At 38.8% G+C, this 18,814-nt stretch overlaps 1 protein-coding gene across 4 annotated transcripts in view; it reads left to right on the top strand.

Annotated features, from left to right (window-relative positions):
• Positions 1–18,814, top strand: part of LOC128614124 (A-kinase anchor protein 13) — a 96,050-nt gene that overhangs the window by 63,773 nt on the left and 13,463 nt on the right. For all 4 annotated transcript variants that reach the window (XM_053635427.1, XM_053635428.1, XM_053635425.1 and 1 more), the window contains 12 exons: positions 512–623; positions 2,504–2,666; positions 7,809–7,870; positions 7,976–8,045; positions 8,147–8,294; positions 8,824–8,930; positions 9,179–9,322; positions 10,698–10,948; positions 14,914–15,039; positions 15,179–15,296; positions 16,372–16,623; positions 18,054–18,130. In XM_053635427.1, the coding sequence (XP_053491402.1) occupies positions 512–623; positions 2,504–2,666; positions 7,809–7,870; positions 7,976–8,045; positions 8,147–8,294; positions 8,824–8,930; positions 9,179–9,322; positions 10,698–10,948; positions 14,914–15,039; positions 15,179–15,296; positions 16,372–16,623; positions 18,054–18,130 (1,630 nt within the window). The remainder of the gene's footprint in view (positions 1–511; positions 624–2,503; positions 2,667–7,808; positions 7,871–7,975; positions 8,046–8,146; positions 8,295–8,823; positions 8,931–9,178; positions 9,323–10,697; positions 10,949–14,913; positions 15,040–15,178; positions 15,297–16,371; positions 16,624–18,053; positions 18,131–18,814) is intronic.

Genomic DNA, 18,814 nt, shown 5'->3' with positions numbered 1-18,814 from the left:
CCAGTTTAGTACATTTGATAATCTTTTCATATAACACATACTGTATACTAATTTTTCAAAAATAAATAAATTGTCAGTAACAGAGATGTTATCATTATGAAATTACATAGAAATTATACAGTGAATTATTAAACAAATCAAAAGCACGTATTATATATGTATATATATATATATATATATATATATATATATATATACACACACACACACACACACATGTAAACCACATATTTTTTATATATATATATATATATATATATATATATATATATATATATATATATACACACACATATATACACACACATATATATATACTGTTAGTGTATGTGCAGTATGTAACCTATATTGGAAAATATATACACATAACAATACGCATAACATGACATATAGATCATCAAATTTAATTTAATTATCTTCAAGCAGAATAATTAAAGAAAACAAATAACCTGTATATACAGAATATATATTGTGTATATTGTAATATTTTCCTGTGTATGTGTCTTTTCAGTATCACAGAAGAGGAGCCTGGCCCTTTAAGAGGGGTTTTTGAATTAAAAAGCGAAAACAAAATGAGTCGCACGTTTAGTTACCTGAAGAGTAAAATGTACAAGAAGTCTCGGGTAAGTTATAATCAAAGACGGGTTTACACTTGTATGATGAAAATCGGCCTGGTTTCGCCGTCACAGAAAAAAAGTCAGTGAGAATGTGTTAGTCGTGAGTTGAGACCAGTGATTTTAGAACGCATAATGTGGCATGTGGTGGTACATTTTAATCCCAGCCTGAGCAAAGATGGCCGACAGCAAATTTCTGACAGTGTCCAAAATGTGAGAGTCACATGAATTAATATAATGATACCAGCCTACACTGTTGGCCTCTTGTACAGTGAGTTGCAAAGCTACCATACATGCTAATGGATGTAAAACATCTTTATTAACCCAAGCTCACTTTGAATCTACTGTCGGCTTTCCATATTGTCTTCTTTTACCCAGGCTCAAATGGCTCCAAACTCCTCTTCTTCTCCTTTTAAACCATGTTTTTTCTAGCTACTAAGCTACTGGGCTTGGTTCTGCTTATGCGAGCCCATTGTATGCACTTCATCATGTAATCTGATATGGAGAACACATTTTATCACAAAGTCCATTATAGAATTAGGCTGTGCATTAATTACGATAATCTCATACTGTATGACAAGTAATTATCTGAAAACACTGCTGAATTCGTGTAAATAACAGTGTTGATTTCTATATCTCCCCCAACCCCCCCCCCCCCCCCCCCCCCCCCACATATTTATGTAATGCTAATGTGCTGTGCAGTCCAGTGCTTATTTTCTCCCCTTAAACAACACAACAATTGCAACACTGTGTACTGCAGTAAACGATATTACGTTGCAGTTCTAAATAATAGTTGTGTGAGTCAGCTGTGCTTATGTCATGGAGGTGAAAGTCTGCTTAAACACTTGTGAAAGCTTGAGAACCATTCAGGGGTCTCACCCATCTGTTCCGCAGAGGAAGTCAGGCAGGAAGATGAGGCACGGTGTGATCCGTGCGCTTTGTGCTCTACCTAAAGAAGTCCCGTTGTTTTCTATAAGCGCTTCCTTATAGGTGACCATAAATATCAGAGGCATGCTGGAAATCAGTTGCACTTTTTTTCGTTCTTTTTTAACTTGAAGCCTAAACTTACACTGAAACCCGATGATGTCATGCTCGTTGCCTTTTAGTGTCTACTGATCAGTTTCCCTTATATCGTAATGAGCACTGTGTTTTGTTTATGCGCTAATTCAGCTGATCCTAAATCAGTTCTGAACAAAGGAAGAGCACCTCCTATGTTGAGCTCATCACTTCCTCTATGCTGCATGCGTGAAGCTGAAGTGTCTCGCCTCTCAGTGTGAGCGAGCCACAGAAGGCGCTATTCCTCTGACCAATATGTTAAGTTATAGAAAGCTTTTTGAACACGGTCGCTACATTAAGATACTCGGCTTTACAGGAGAAGAGGTAGGTTGACCTTTTTGAGGAGTATGCGTTCATTGAGATTGTAGCTGGTAGAGTTTTCGGTAGGTATTTTCAATTCGGTAATGATGCTAGTTATCTCTACAGTGCTCAGGCATTATGAATTTGAAGGGATTTTCCCTTGAAATTGTGGGTGTTTACATTTAACACTTCATTTCAGAAAAGACATTTCAATACAGCTGTCTGCACTGCAGTGGCCGTGTTTTTGCTCTTTTGTCCACTTTGTTGCAAACAGGAAGTTGGCAATAGGGGAACTTAACTAAGTAGTTCTACTTACATGTGTGTGTGCATTACAATGCAATGTAAATGGTTTTAAATGCATTTAAATGTTTATAAAATGACCGGTTTTCACAACACGATCCCTTTGTAGAACACACTGCAACTGAGAAAATGACAAAGTGTTACGAATGACCAATATTAGTATTGTGTCTGTGTTAAAAGTCTGTAAAACTCACTGTCTCTCTTTCTTGTCCACCTAACTGTCTACCATACAGGAAAAAGACAAAGAGAAGAGCCGGGAAAAAGACAGAGAAGGCAAAGAAAAGGAAAAGAAGGCCGTGAACGGGCATTTGTTCAGCTCCGTGAGCTTGGGCCATACAGCTTTTTGCCAGCACTGTAACAAAAGCCTCAACGTTAAAGACACTGTCAGTTGTATGGGTAAGAGACTGTCGATCTAACTGTTGCTGTAGATTTCTTTCTCCTTCCAACCCTGTGCTTTCAGTCCTAGTGTAAATGCTTGACGGCTCCAGATATGCACTAATGAAATCTTTGGAGATATTTTGATTTCTTAAAATAGCGACTTTAAGCACAGTTACATAATCGATGTATGAACAGAGATGAAAATCCTGTGCATAGGATGGAGACAGCATGTCTGCCACCCCACCAGTGGGGAAGCTGAACTCTTTGGAAAACAGCGCAGATTGACATTACATATGGTGTGACTCATATGAGTAAGTGGATCAGCTACAGCAAATGTCTCAGAGTCTTTTAGCCCCAAGCAATTCCATGAGAGCTAGAGGACCAGTGGAATCAGGATTACTCAGAATATTGGTTTGTGTTGAAAGCAGCTTTGCAGACCCAACGTGTTTAAGTGGACTTCTATCAGTGAACAAAAAAATCCTGCGCTCTCATGAGATGATCATGAAATTATTTGTTGGTTTCTACTGGGCCAGACAAACTAAAATGTCTGTTTAATGTATCAATAACACATCAAAACTCCTCTTAAATGTGTTACTTTATCAGCATTTATCTGAATGGACAAATATAGAGAGACTCTGCCTCTCTAAGATACTCTTTTTATACCCAGTCATGTTACTGACCTGTTGCCAGTTAACCTAATTAGTTGCTAAATGTTCCTCCAGCTGTTTTGTTTTAGTAACACTTACTTTTCCAGCCTTTTGTTGGCCCCGTCCCAACTTTTTTTGAGACTTGTTGCGGCCATCAAATTCTAAATTACCTTATTTTTTCCTTTAAATTGTACATTTCCTCAGTTTAAACATTTGATATGTTTTCAGTTTAAACATTTCATATGTTCTATAGTGAATATCATATGGGTTTATGAGATTTGCAAATCATTGCATTCTGCTTTTATTTACATTTCATATGCACAACTCCAATTCCAAAAAAGTTGGAACGCTGTGAAATGTAAATAGAAAATGCAGTACTAAAAAAACTAATCTTAATGCTATAGCAGGTGTGTGTGTGTGTGCGCGCATGTGTGTGTGTAATTGTGGTTATATGCTATAGCATTAGGATTTCCCTACACTGGATGTAAGAGTCCCAAAAATTGCTCCAGCATGACAGTGCCCCAGTGCACAATGCGAGCTCAATGAAGACATGGTTTGCCAAGGTTGCAGTGGAAGAACTCGAGTGGCCTGCACAGACCCCTGACCTCAACCCCAATGAACACCTTTGGGATGAACTGGAACACTGATGGTGCCCCAGGCCTCCTCCCCAACATCAGTACCTGACCTCACTAATGCTCATGTGACTCACTGTGTAACTCCCCATAGCCACGCTCCAAAATCTAGTGGAAATCCTTTCCAGAAGAGTGGAAGTTATTACTGCAGCAAAGCGGGCACTAACTCCACATTAATGCCTGTGATTTTGGAATGAGATGTTCAATATGGGTATGATGATCAGGTGTCCACATACTTTTGGTATTATATAATACCAAAAGTATAGTAATCCTATATAGTATTACAGTATATTCTTGTACTGTATAATATAATACGACTCTCCCTAATCATTATTGGAATAACACAGACCAGCTCTTTTTTCTCATTTTCGATTCACATTTTGGTCCATAAGAGGATTTTAGTTTAGAACACAGATTGTAAATTCATTTGATGGACCAGATTAGAGGTGTTATAAGGCTGGTCCTGCTCCATGGACCATATGTTTGAGACCCCTGCTTTAAAGTATCTGCAGCATGACTGATCGCCACAGTGCAAAAGCAGGTCATTTTTGTGATTGGAATTTTTTCATAACTAATACACAATACTACTGGAACTTCCTCGTCCTTCATCACCGGACATATTGTCATTTCACAAGGCAACTTTATTGCTCAACAGCGCATCCCTTTCTGCTAACCTTCTCTTTTTGCTTCCTCATGGACTAGTCAAAGTGAGATCCGCTTCATTTAGAGACTGAGATTTTGGTTTTTTTTGCATTCATTTCTAAGTTTGTTTTATGACCTTGAGCCATGAAGGATTTGTTATGCTTTTTAATAGTGTCATTGAACCATAAGTTCAGTCCATATACCTACAACTACATGACTTTTTTCCCACTTAGCCTAGTTCTAGCACAGAAGAACCATGTATACTTATTTGTAATGATACTCTTTTTGTTTCTTCTCTACCGCATAAAGCAAATATGCCTTAAATGTTAATAGAAGGTCTCTAGAATCTGTTTTACATCTACACTGTGGTGACCTCCATATATATCTGTTTAGTAGAAATAATATGGAAATGGACATTTCTATTCTAATTTTAGTGGAGCATTAGATTTGCCATCAAAGCAGTGATGACTGGTCATGATATTTACAGTTACATTTATTCATTTAGCAGACGCTTTTATCCAAAGTGATTTACAAATGAGGAAATACAAGCAAAGCGATATATCAGGCGGAGAATTTAGGATAATGTGGGGGTTGGTGTTTTAGGGGTTAGTTCAGTGTTCACGGAAGAGGTGTCTCTTTAGCTGTTTTTTGAAGTTAGTGACAGATTCTGCGGTCCGGATTGAGGTTGGAAGTTCATTCCACCACTGAGGAACAGATAGTTTGAAGGTTCTGGAAAGGGATGTTGAGCCACACTGAGTAGGTAGTACTAAGCGTCGGTCGTTAATCGATCTCACATTGCGTGAGGGAACGTAAGCCTTCAGGAGAGTGTTGAGGTAGGAGGGTGCTGTTCCAGACAAGGTCCAGTACGTGAGCATCAAGGCCATGAATTTGATACAGGCAGCTACAGGAAGCCAGTGGAGGGAGATGAAGAGGGGTGTGACATGGGTCCTTTTGGGCTGGTTGAGAACGAGGCGTGCTGCTGCATTCTGAATCATCTGAAGGGGTTTGATGGAGCTGGCTGGGAGGCCTGAGAGTAGTGTGTTGAAGTAATCCAGTTTTGATATGATTAGGGCCTGGACTAGTAGTTGTGTAGCCTGTTTGGTGAGATAGCGTCTGATTTTAGATGAGATACCTATTGAAAGCTTGACAATTAAACTAATAGGGTTGAGCAAAGCATTATATCACAAGGTGTCATTGATGGCATAATAATGTGGTTCAAACTATTACAGGCACACACATATGTAAAGGTCAGCCAGCTGCATTCATGATTTCAAGTTTCAAGACTGTAATGCTCTTCCAAAAACATTAAGCATACAGTTCTGTTGTCTGTCCTTTAGTGTAACTTGTACTTTGATTGAAGAAAAGGGTGATAGAGTAAATAATCTACCTTGTTTGTATTCACTTCAAAGACATTCGTTAATGGCATATAATCTGATGTGGAGGCCAAAAAAATTAAACACTGAATTGATTTCCTTGGTTTTTCCTTTTTCCTTGAAAGACAGGCTTAATCCTGCTATCCACCCCTTCGGTGAAGACTCTAAAAAAAAATCCACATTTGTGTTTTCACTTGCTATAGAACTATAGGTGCATCTCAAAAAATTAGAATAACATGGAAAATTTTATTTTTTCCCGTAATTTAATTTAAAAAGTGGAACTTTCATATATTATAGATTCATTACACATAAAGTGAAATATTTCAAGCCTTTAAAAAAAAAAATAATAATCTTGATGATCATGGAAATCAAAAATCCAGTATCTTAAAATATTAGAATAAATAATTTATAATATAGAAATTTCGACCTACTGAAAAGTATGTTAATTTATGCACTCAATACTTGGTCAGGGCTTTAATCCTTTTGCACGAATTACTGCATCGATGTGGCGTTGCATGAAGGCGATCAGCCTGTGGCACTGCTGAGGTGTTTTGGAAGCCCAGGTTGCTTTGATAGCGGCCTTCAGCTCGTCTGTATTGTTGGGTCTGGTGTCTCTCATAGATTCTCTATGGGGTTCAGGTCAGGTGAGTTGGCTGGCCAATCAAGCACAGTAATACCATGTTACCAGTTACTAGTAGTTTTGACACTGTGGGCAGGTGCCAAGTCCTGCTGGAAAAGGAAATCAGCATCTCCATAAAGCTCATCAGCAGATGGAAGCATGAAGTGCTCTAAAATCTCCTGGTAGATGCTGCATTGACTCTCGACTTGAGAAAACACAGTGGACCAACACCAGCAGATGACATGGCACCTCAAATCATCACTGGCTGTGGAAACTTCACACTGGACTTCAAGAAACTTGGATTCTGTTCCTCTCCACTCTTCCTCCAGACTCTGGGACCTTGATTTCCAAATGAAATGCGAAATTTACTTTCATCTTCCCCATGACTGTGATTGTGTGTACTGAACCAGACTGAGAGATTAAAGGCTCAGGAAACCTTTGCAGGTGTTTTGAGTTAATTAGCTGATTAGAAATCTTCTCAAGTCGATATTTCTTTATTATAAATTCTTTATTCGAATGTTTTGAGATACTGGATTTCTGATTTCCATGAGCTGTAAGCCTTAATCATCAAGATTAAAGCAAAAAAAAGGCTTGAAATATTTCACTTTATGTGTAATGAATCTAGAATATATGAATGTTCCACTTTTTGAATTAAATTACGGAAAAAAATGAACTTTTCCACAATATAATTTTTTTTTTGAGATGCACCTGTAATGCAAATAGAATTGTTGTAAATCAATTGGTGAATTACATTTGACATACACTATGTAAAGGTTTATAAATGTAATAGTAACATATAATTGTCTGTTAAATGTAGTAGATGATATGGCTGTTCCAGTCAGATCCATGCTTTTTAAGGATCGTCTCTGGTTTGCAGGATTGTGTGGGTTGCAGCTCGGGTTTATTTGTGTGCTTGGTGGAGTTTCCTGGCTGGCACTGTCTCTAGGTCAAATCGCAAACCCAAGACTATGATTTAAGCAAATCACCCTTATTAACCCTTGGTTTTTCTGGCTGAGGGAGAATCTCATTTTACATAGTCGCTTTATGCTCGTTGATCCAGGATGAGCTTTTGGATTGATTTATTTATTTATTTAGCCATATGGAACAAGTTCACTATATTTGTACACAGGATATGCTTCCTGTGCTACTTTTAAACCACTGATGAATGTTCATAGAACGATCATTAAAACAAATGCAACACATCGCCCTGGAATGGTGGCTCATATAAAGTGTTTGTTCTCTTTTAGTTTGCAGTGTGTGTGTTCATAAGAGTTGCCGAGACAGCATTCCTGTGTGCACCAAAGGAAAGGTAAGGAACGTCTCCGTGAAGTCGATTTGTGAAATGGATTTCTTAATTACAAACCAACGAAATGCTTTTAGTGGTGAATTTGCTTTTTCTGTGTCTTCTTTTCAGTTTCCAAAACAGCCCCAGATTGTAATGCCAGAGTCGACCACTATGCCTGGAGTCACTTTAAGAGCAAAAAGTATGTTATGTGTCATTTCTTTTCCCAAACCAAGAGGCACAATGTTCAGTACTGCACTGTTATCTTACTATATTTGTATGTTTGTTTATTTATTTATTTAGCCTCTGCCCAACGGGAAAGACCCTGGTCAGCCATCTTGTCTCCAGACGACCATCTTTCTTTGATGGCCGCTCCCCGTAGACACACAAGCATCTTGCCTTTCAACAGCAGCAACCTGTCCAAGAGCGTGTCCATCAGCAACATCGCAGCGTGAGGATCCGATTTAACAATACCGTACACAATTATCCGAGTGCCCACCTAGAACCTTAAAGGAAAACTTGACCCTCAAACTAAATGAAACCTTAAAATATTTGCAATGAGTTTAGCAATTCTGGTGTTAATTTGTTGGTTGCTGTACTTTCTTTATTTTTGTAACTAATGTAACGGGGACAGAGGCTTGGCACAGCTGGTTAGCAAATTGGAAAACAGACCGATTCATTGATTAAAATGTTTAAACCACAAACATCAACTCAGAATTTAACCATAAACTAAATCATTTGCATCTGAAAATGACATATTGATTCAAAACATTGATTGAAGTCATTCAGGGAGGATTTGTCCTTTAACAGCTGTGCTGCCTCTTCCCCCATGCATCTAACGACCCTTGTAAAGTGTTTCCTGAAAATAAGTCATAACTGGAAACCTTTATTAACTCCTGAGAATTCAATTAGGCCTTTGATGGATTTATAGCTGCCAGCCGTAATCGCCTCCAACTCACTTCCTTGTTGTCGTCCTTCAGATTTGATGAAATGCCATTAAAGAGTCTGAGATATTTATCCCAATCCACCGACAATTTGCACAAAGCCAACAAGGTCAACGAGTCCACCGAGTCTCTGATAGATGAAGGTAAGCAGCCTCACTTCTTCCTGAAAAGCCCGTCATCTGTTTCTATTTCCTGGAGCTTCCTCTTATCTTCCCAAACAGCTAGTGAGCAGGTGCTGGCTTCAAACGAGCTCGTGCCTGAAATCTGTTAGAGCCAGCAATTGACCAGAAGCAGGCTACAATTTATTAGTGACATTTGCTGCATGTTCCTGATTCACCATAGCGCACTTTATTGCACACGTTTATTAAACTCATTTCTGTGTTGTTTATAGGAACGGAGATTGATGGGCAGCTGATGGGAGAGTTCGAGGCGGATGCTAAAGATTTGGAGGCCGACTCGTGGAGCTTTACAGCGGATAAGAAATACCTGAAGCAACTGAAAAAGGATGTCATCAAGCAGCAAGATGTCATTTATGGTAGGGCCACCTGTGGGAAGCACCTTATGTAACCAGCAGTCTTCATCTGATTCATTTGACATTTTGGACACTGAATGTATTTCAGTAGGAAGGACTTAAGGTTTTACGACCAATATATTATCTGGGAAATGCACTGTGTGTCATCCAAACCAGTTTACTACGTTTTTTTTTTTCCTCACATCTCTAGCAATTGTTCTAGTCCAGTCTTGATTGAATCTGTATATCTATATGTTGCATATGTCTTACAGCACTGAGATAAAGCTCTGTTTCAGCTGCATTTCCGCTGATGCATTGTTCTCTGGTCTACAGACATTGTTTTCTAGCTGTAATGTAAAAGATAAACACACTGTCACCATTTTTGCAGAATGTTCCAAATCCTAGAACATAGGATTTGTGATTTGTGATAGCAAGCACGCGTGTGTGTGTGTGTGTGTTCTATTAATGCCCTCTGAGCATTTATAGTCAGCTGGATTATCTGCCGCATATAGCAAAAGGTCATATACTGTATATGTTGTTAAAGTTTCAGCTGAGTGTGTTTCGAAAGAGTGCTGTTTCATAAAAACCACTAATTAGCTAATTAGCTAGCAAGCTGTTCAGAATAACCTTTATGTCACAAATATGCCATTCTCTTTCCTTTTTCGTCGTTGTGGTACGTTCACTTGAATTATAGTCAGTATGAAATAAAACACTTGGGGGTGTGCTGGTATAGGAAACGAATCAATGTCGTGAAGTTCCTGTTATCAATCTAAAGATGATTCGTTTTTAATAACAAACAGCAAACAGTGTTTTATTGCTCTCATGCCACAGCAATTTGCAAATGATTACGTTTATTTAATGAAGCAGTGACATGTAGCATCTTTTATGTGTTCATGCTGTGGTTCTGTTTAATTTGTTGGCGTTTTCACTTTCATTTCAGTAACTATGAATAGTCATTCCCTCACCAGCACTTCTCCTTTTTCTCTCTTTCTCGCTAATTAGAATTAGAAAAGTGCACAAAACTCAAGGTCTTTTGTCCTGAAGACTTTCTCATGTAGGAAAATTTAAAGGAACCTTAAAATAACCTCACCAGAGGAATGTCTATACGGTTTTCATTGTTATAGAACTTCCGCTTGTTAAAATTAAAATTACACGAGAGTCTGCTATAGAAGTCTCTGGGAATGAGCTGCTACGATAGAGACAATAATACAGTAGAACAAGCTCATTAATATAAGTCTGTGATCTGAATTACAGCCGGTACTCTTGTCAGAGCCACTGTTTTGGAAAACGAATCAACATCTTATGTAATTCAGCAATTCTGTGGTATAAGAAGCGAATCCAAGAACAGTACTGATAATCACTTGATATCACATGGAAACGCTGTCTCTCTTCCTTCCAGAGCTGATTCAGACGGAGATGCACCATGTGCGTACGTTGCGGATCATGGCGGACGTATACAGCAAGGGGCTGCTGAAAGAGGTTCAGCTAGAGGCCCAGACGGTGGACAAAGTGTTCCCGGTGTTGGATGACCTACTGGAGATGCACACACTCTTCTTCAGCAGCTTGCTCGAGAGGAGGAGAGAGGCCAAGCAGGAGGGCAAAGATGGAAACTTCATTGTCAACAGGATTGGGGATATACTGGTCAACCAGGTGAGGAGAGACTGGTGCTCCAATTATGTTTCATTAAGCCCACTACCAAGGGCTGTTTTTATTTTTTAATAACACAACAGTTTACAGAACATAATTCAGAGATTATATCTGTATATCTTTTTTTTTTATTCGCTCAATATTTAATTCAAACACTTTTATGATACGTATAAATTTTACAATTTAATTAAGATGGCACTATGTGTCATCATCCCTACTGCCTTCAGTACAAAGTTGGACAAAACCATTGACTTCACTTCATAAAGAATGCACTCAGATTAGATAAGTGTTGAAAGCATAACATGAAAAAAATTGGAAAAAGAAAAGTGTACAGCAAGTAGAGATGTGGGCGTGGCCTATGCAGACCCCCAGTAAGACACTGCTGATTTGGACCTTTACTATCTGTATGGAGTTTCACATGTTCTCCCTGTGTGTGGTGTGGTTTCCTGAGGGTTCTCCAGTTTCCTCAAACCTCCCAAAACCATGCCAGTAGATGGATTGGCTACAGTAAGTTATCCATAGGTGTGAATGTCTGTGTGCATGTGATGGACTGGCGTCCCATCCAGGGTGTATTCCTGCCTTGCACCGAAATAGGCTCCGGGTACACCGCAACCCGATCAAGATAAATCATTACTGAAGATGAGTCGATCAATGAATGATGAGATTTTTAGATGAATGATGAGAAGAAGAAAAAACAGCTTGAAATCATATTATATTATTCAATGAAATTGAAATACAGATGGTTTAAGTGTAGAAACGGAATTCATAATCGTCATATCAGAAATAATGAAAACACTAAAATATTGAATCAAAAGGAATCAGGAAATATTAGAAAATGTAGGATTATCCAGACGAGTCCTAAAGTTCCAGGAAAATCTCAACATACCAGACAGCGCAGAGCTTCACAGAACCTCTCACTTGGATTATAGCCACCCGAAGGAGCAGAGCATATATCCACTGTAGTAAAGTTCCAGTTTTAGAAAGAAAAGAAAAAAAGACAGTGCTTCTGGGATCTGGGATCCAGATCAACCTGGATAATGACTCTGCTCAGCACATACTCCAAAAAAAAAAAAAAAAAAAGATATTTAGAAGATCCTAGGATGTCCAGAAGGACCAATATAGTGTGAAGAAATGATTTCCCATTGACATCATCAAACCCCTGGAGACTTAGCAAAGCAGTGGCCAGCAGAAATCAAAGTAGAAGGAGAAACGGAAGCTTTACTGATGAGATCACTGGATAGCGGTAAATATTAGACTGGTAAATATAAAGTGCAGGGCAGAAACAGGAACTGATGGAGAGACAGTCAGGGTTCAGCTTCCCTGTGTGGTCATCCTGGGAGGCCCTATGTTGGTCTTAAGATGGGGAACTTCGTCTTAGAACCTTATGTAGGGTCATGGGACAGACCTTTATTTGGGATGATAAACAAGTTTAACATGCAAACATTTTTATTCTTCTGGTAATGCTGGGGGGGGGGTTACTCTTACAGTTTTGAATAGCAATAATAATAATAAAAAAGGTATACAGTCGAAGCTTCTCTCAGTAATGCAGTGTAGAACAAAAACGCAATGTATAAAAACAGTTTCTTTTATAATAATAATAAGAAGAAAATGAAGCAGAAAGCAGAGCTGCAAAAGTGGCACACAAAATGAATACAAGCAGACTTGGATCTGGAGCTCTGTTACATCTGATAACCAAAGACTCAATCCAATTAACAAAGATGGATAAAGTACAAATAGTGATTTTTTTTTTTTAGGTGAGACATTTCATTGAGTAAATTACTGAGAATAGACTGTTGAACCTATTAATCATGGCAGGAGAGTGTACTGGCAATACTATAATCAGACAGTAAATTATGAGCAGGTATCTCGTGAAGAACAAATGACTGTCCAGTTTGGGTGAGCCAGTGCAGACTGTAGCTTCGTATTGCTGTTCTTGGCTCTGGAGTGGAACCTGATGTAGTCTTCTGCTGTTATAGCCCATCCCATTCAAGGTTTGGTGTGTTTTGTGCATTCTGAATTGCTTTACTGCTCACCACGGTTGTAAAGAGTGCTTATTTGAGTTACTGTAGGTTTCCTGTCAGCTCAGACCAGTCTGGTCAGTCATCTTTGACCTCGCTCATCAAGGCGCTTCTGCCTGAAATACTCAAACCAGCCCACTTGGCACCAACAACCATGCAACTGTCAAAATCACTGAGATCACATTTTCCCCCATTCTGCTGTTTGATATGAACATTAACTGATGCTCTTGACCTTTATCTGCATGATTTTATATACATTACACTGCTGATTGCTGATTGGCTGACTGGATGATTGCATGAACAAGCAGGATAGAGTAATATTTTCAGCCATAGACAGTTCTATACTTTGGAGGATAACTCAAATACGAGGAACAGCCATTAAAGCAAGGGGTGCTTAATGACTGCAATTGAAACATAGTATATGAAGCACAGTGAGGGGGCTCAATTCATGCTTTGGGATGCAGATGAAGGGTAGAATCATTGTCGCTTTTTCTCTTACGAAGAAACAGCAGCTGCAACACAATTTACAGCTTAATTAAAGAAATTACAGAAAGATCACAACATGATAAAAGAGGATAAATGAAGAAAAAGAAGGAATGAGATAGACAAGACGACTGGCACAGATGGTGTAACTGCAGAGTAAGATAAATCATTACACAGGACAAAAATTACATCCTGCATTGCTGAATATTTTTAATTGGGTACTCCAGAAAAGATACGGTCCAAAGATTATTTACTAGAGAATAGAAAGATAAGTTTAGTTGTGGTCATTTCAGCCTATCCATTCATCCATGCATCTAATTTCCATACCACTTATCCTGCACATGGTCACGGGGGAGCCTGGAACCCATCCCATTACAGGACACAATCTCCCCATACATTCACACACCCATTCACACACTACGGACAATTTGGAAATGCCAGTCAGCCTACAACGCAGGTCTTTTGACTGAGGGAGGAAACCAGAGTACCCGGAGGAAACCCTGAAGTATGTGGAGAACATGCAGACTCCATGGGAATCAAACCCCCAACCCTGTAGGTTTAAGGCAAATGTGCTAACCACTTAAATTGAACCACTTAAATAAACCACTAAAATGAAACTGAAATGGACGAAAATGAGGCAGGGATGTCCAGTCCCCTCCTTTTTGCATTATTGAACTACTGAGTTATGCATAATTTGGTAACTGAAAGGAATGTAAGAAAATTAAGAAGAATATTCACTGATAATGTATAGAACTACCTAGCACAACCCATACAGTGATTACCAACATGCATGGCTTTCCTTGAGGAATATTGGGCATTTCCAGGTTATATTCAATATGCACAAAATCTTATTAGAGAGAAACCCTACTTTAACTGGCATGCCCAATCAATGAAATATTTACATGTTAATGTGTCTTGAGAGGTTTGGGACTTAATTATGGCCCCTTAAAGGCAAGTCAGTCAGACTTGAAACTATCATTCCTTTTTTTTTTGAACCCAAACTCTAAATATATATAATGAACATTCTTCCATTTTTCCATTATTGCATGATCATTTTTAAACAATAGCAAATACTGTACATAATGAACAAAACATGACATGGCATGCAGTTACAGTGTGCAGAGTGGTGTGATACTGGCCAACACAATGAAGTGTGTTTCCCATGTATATATGTTACTATAGAAACAATAACCAATCATACCAATCTCTGATCCTGACCAATCATATTCCAAGAATTAAAAACGCTCTGTGGTATAAAGTAGTATATTATACAAAGGGGGACAGTCCAGATATTGGAAATCTACAAAGAAAATTTGGTTTGTTAAAGGAAAATTATCAAATGAACGCTTTTACCAGTTAAACAGGAAAAAGAAACAGTTCTTGGTAGTAGACTCATTTTATGACCTATTTGCATATTTATGTGATCATGCTTTACAGTATTTCATTAGTCTATAATATATGTTTTAGTTTTCTGGCTCCAATGCTGAAAGCATGAAGAAAGTTTACGGGAAGTTCTGCAGCCGTCACAACGAAGCAGTGAACTTGTACAAGGAACTGCATGCCAAAGACAAGCGCTTCCAGACTTTTATCAGGGTAATCAATTCACTGGCTCACTTGTTTTTAGCTTTTCGGCTTGGAGTGTTTTTGCAGCAATTAACAGTTTACAGTTCTCACTAGATGTGTGCTAATTAACATCTGAACCGTGCGACGTGTTCTGCCTTGATCATTTCAGAAAAAGATGAGCAGCAGTATTGTTCGTCGCCTGGGGATCCCCGAGTGCATATTACTAGTCACTCAGCGATTAACGAAGTACCCGGTCCTGCTGCAGAGGATCCTGCAGCACACTAAAGGTGAGCCTGTTTAACACAGTTCAGAGACATGGACATCGTCGACATAAGCAAGCATCGCTAATGCCTTAGCTCAGAGTCTTAGCTCAGACAATCCATACATCCCCCACCCCTCTTCCCCGTCTCTGTGTTTAACCAGCGCTGCAGAATTTCTCCCTCTGTAAACATTCGCGTCTTATGGATGGCTCTGCTGCTGTCCGTATGAGGTGCCGTGTTTACACACTGCTCATTCCCCACAAAGTAGGACATCCGAAAGAGTTTGTGTCCCAAACATTGCCATAAGACAAGAGCAGTGTGAGATTTAACAGAACAGGCTTGTTGAATTGAATCGCTTTTAGTGGCACATTAAAAATAGGTGTAACCTATTCTCCGGAAAAAGTGTTGCTCGGGTACATAAAGCTAAATAATAATTGTACAAAAAAGCATCGTGCATCATGTTAGCAAAAACCACAAACTCCATCTGTCCAGAAGACTTTATCGACCATGCATAAAGTTAACCACCATGCAAGTCCCTATGTGTGTTTTAACTATAGAATCGATAACAATGTAGGATCTGATTTTATATTCAAGTAATCAACACCTCCCAACCAATCAGATTCAAAAATCTTTTATAAGTCACATTAAAGGTGGGGTCTCCTCACATTGCTCACATAAAATATGCACTAAGAGGAAAGGCACTGGTCTCTCTGGTACTCCAGGGCCACCAGCAGCCAACAAATCAGGACGAGGCATGTCCATTCACCTGTCAATCATGCTGTTTGTCAATTTACTAATCTGTCTATGAGGATATCCTTGTTACATTGTACTGTTCAGTGCTGAAAGCTTCTATTGACTAATTGACTATGTAAGGTGTAGGTTTTTTTTTTTTTTGGGGGGGGGGGGGTGTATGAAAGTTGTATTTTTAATGTATTGTTAGCACTAAGTTATCAGGGGCATCCTACCTGCCTTACCTTTCTGTAAATGCAAGAGAAAGCACACAATTAGGCTTGTTAAAGTGAGGTTATGAAATCCTCTGTAATTAAATCAGCTGGCCTTTTTAGTCATTTGTGTGTGTGTGCGTGTGCGTGTGCGTACACAGAGAACGAAGAGGACTATCAGGACCTCACACAGGCTCTGCAACTCATCAAGGATGTAATAGCTGCTGTGGACAACAAGGTGAACGAGCACGAGAAGAAGAAGAAGCTAGAGGAGATCTATAACCGGACAGACGGCAGAACCATCACACGCATGAAAAGCGGTCAGATGTTTGCTCGAGAAGACCTGAAACGAGGAAGGAAGCTCCTTCATGATGGGCCACTCCAACTGAAAACCACGGCAGGACGACTGAAGGGTAAAATAAAAAGCTTCAGGTTTCTCTGCAGTAGTGCAATGGATATAAAAAGTCTACACACCCCTGTTAAAATGGCAGGTTTTTGTGAAGTACAAGAAATGTGCAAAGTATACAAATAAAGTGAAAAACAATCAGAAACCTTTTTAGGGAAAAAACAAAACAAAACAAAAAAACGTACAATAACCTAGTTGCATAAGTGTGTACACCCCTAAACTAATACTTTGTTGAAGCACCTTTTGATTTTATTAGCCCACTCAGTCGTTTTGGGTGAGAGTCTATCAGCATGGCACTTGACTTGACTTGGCAATATTTTCCCACTCTTTCTTGCAAAAACATTGTAGAGCCGTGCGATTGTGAGGGCATCTCCTGTGCACAGCCTGCTTCAGGTCACCCCACAGATTTTTAGATCTTCTCTTGGTTAAGAGATTGAATGTGATTGGTTCATTCTGAGCACAGCCACATCCCCAATTATAAAAGGTGTGCACACGTGTCATGGATTTCCCCTCGCGTCCGGGATTTCAGTGACTGTGTTTTCTTTTGACACGCGTGTTTTGTTTTGGTTTCTGTCCTGTCTCCGCCCCTGTTATGTTATTGGTTATTTCCTAATCAGTACATTTACATGGACAACAGTCGGTATGTTTACATGGACAACAATAATCCAATATTAACCCGATTAAGGCAATACTCTGATTAAGAAACTAGCATGTAACAGCAATTTTTAATGACCTTAATCTGATTAAAGTCATACTCGAAGTAAACACAAATGGAATTAAGACATGTGGAGTACTCCTGTTTTAGTCGCATTATCGAGGTGTATTACAGACACGTACACACCTTAATCACACTATTAACGTCGTGTGACGTGCATACACGGCAGTGCATTTTACGGCAAACAAGAGAGCACGGCTCCATCCCAAACCGCGTAGTTATCTACTATAGGCCTATAGTAGGCGATATACATGCATCACAGCTACTATATAGAAGGTAAGTGTGCGGTTTGGGACGCAGCCCACGGCTTCAAGCAGTCGTCTGTTTGCACGTATAGCATGACAAATAATTAACTGCACTTGAAGCTTTCGTACAATTAAAAATTAAACACCCAAACCCTTGCATCCGTCTCCAATCCCCATTACATGACAATATCTATGCAACCAGGTTATTGCTTTAAAAAATTTTTTTTTTTCCTATTTGTCCCGTGTTTTTGATTGTTTTGTTTATTCACTTAATTTTTTTGCAATTCGTTTCATTGATTTTACTTCACGAAAACCTGCCATTTTAACATGGGTATGTAGACTTTTTATATCCACTGTATAAAGAATTGCGCACTCTTCCTGAAAACACTTTGTGATATACTACATGTATTGTAATGTTATTTTGTCCAACAGGTATGTGTTTTAATATTCCTGTTTTCTGTTGTACTCCTGTGACAGATGTTCAAGCCTTGCTTCTCTCTGACGTCTTAATATTCCTGCAAGAGAAGGACCAGAAATATGTCTTCGCTTCTCTAGTAAGTTTTACACAAATTATTAGGGTTTGACATTACAGTCACTTTGTGAGATTATTGACAGTCTGAAAGAATTACCCCAGCTTTTCATATGTTTTCTTTTTCATGCCTCTGTCAGTTACAGTTTGTGTGATTATAGACATAATGGCTCAGTACATATTTTCCCTTTCCAAATCCTGAGTGTGGTGTGTTATCAGAAAATGTTTTTGCAAAGTAAATATGCTGGCCTTTTGGTTATACAGTCCCTCCAGGATTGAGCGATTGCAGAAATTAACGCAAAATCAAACAAACTCCGCAATACTCAGAGGAGCTTGCAATTTTTAAAAATTACTACAGATTTGAGCCAAGACGCATCATGTGACCGCATCACATTGCACATGAAGTCAAAGCCCTCTTCGATTCATATGCGTTAAACATGAATACAGCTAAAAGGTGCAATTTCGCCAATTCAAGTAGTTTTCCACAAAAAAGCACAAAAAAACGATTTTTTTTTAAAAGCCGCAGCAAAATCAAGCATTTATGGCCGTAACAATCACAAAAACAAAAATTATTTTTTAAAAATTCAGCGAAATCCTGCACGGACTCGTTATATTATAAATTAGGCATGTGTTGATGTTTCTTTTGCATGCCTGCTATTTTCCATGCTTTATGATATTATCCTGATGTTGTATTTAATATTTAATAGTC

This window comes from Ictalurus furcatus, chromosome 10, assembly GCF_023375685.1.
Source record: "Ictalurus furcatus strain D&B chromosome 10, Billie_1.0, whole genome shotgun sequence".
NCBI lineage: Eukaryota > Metazoa > Chordata > Actinopteri > Siluriformes > Ictaluridae > Ictalurus > Ictalurus furcatus.
This window is presented reverse-complemented; position numbering and strand designations above follow the sequence as displayed.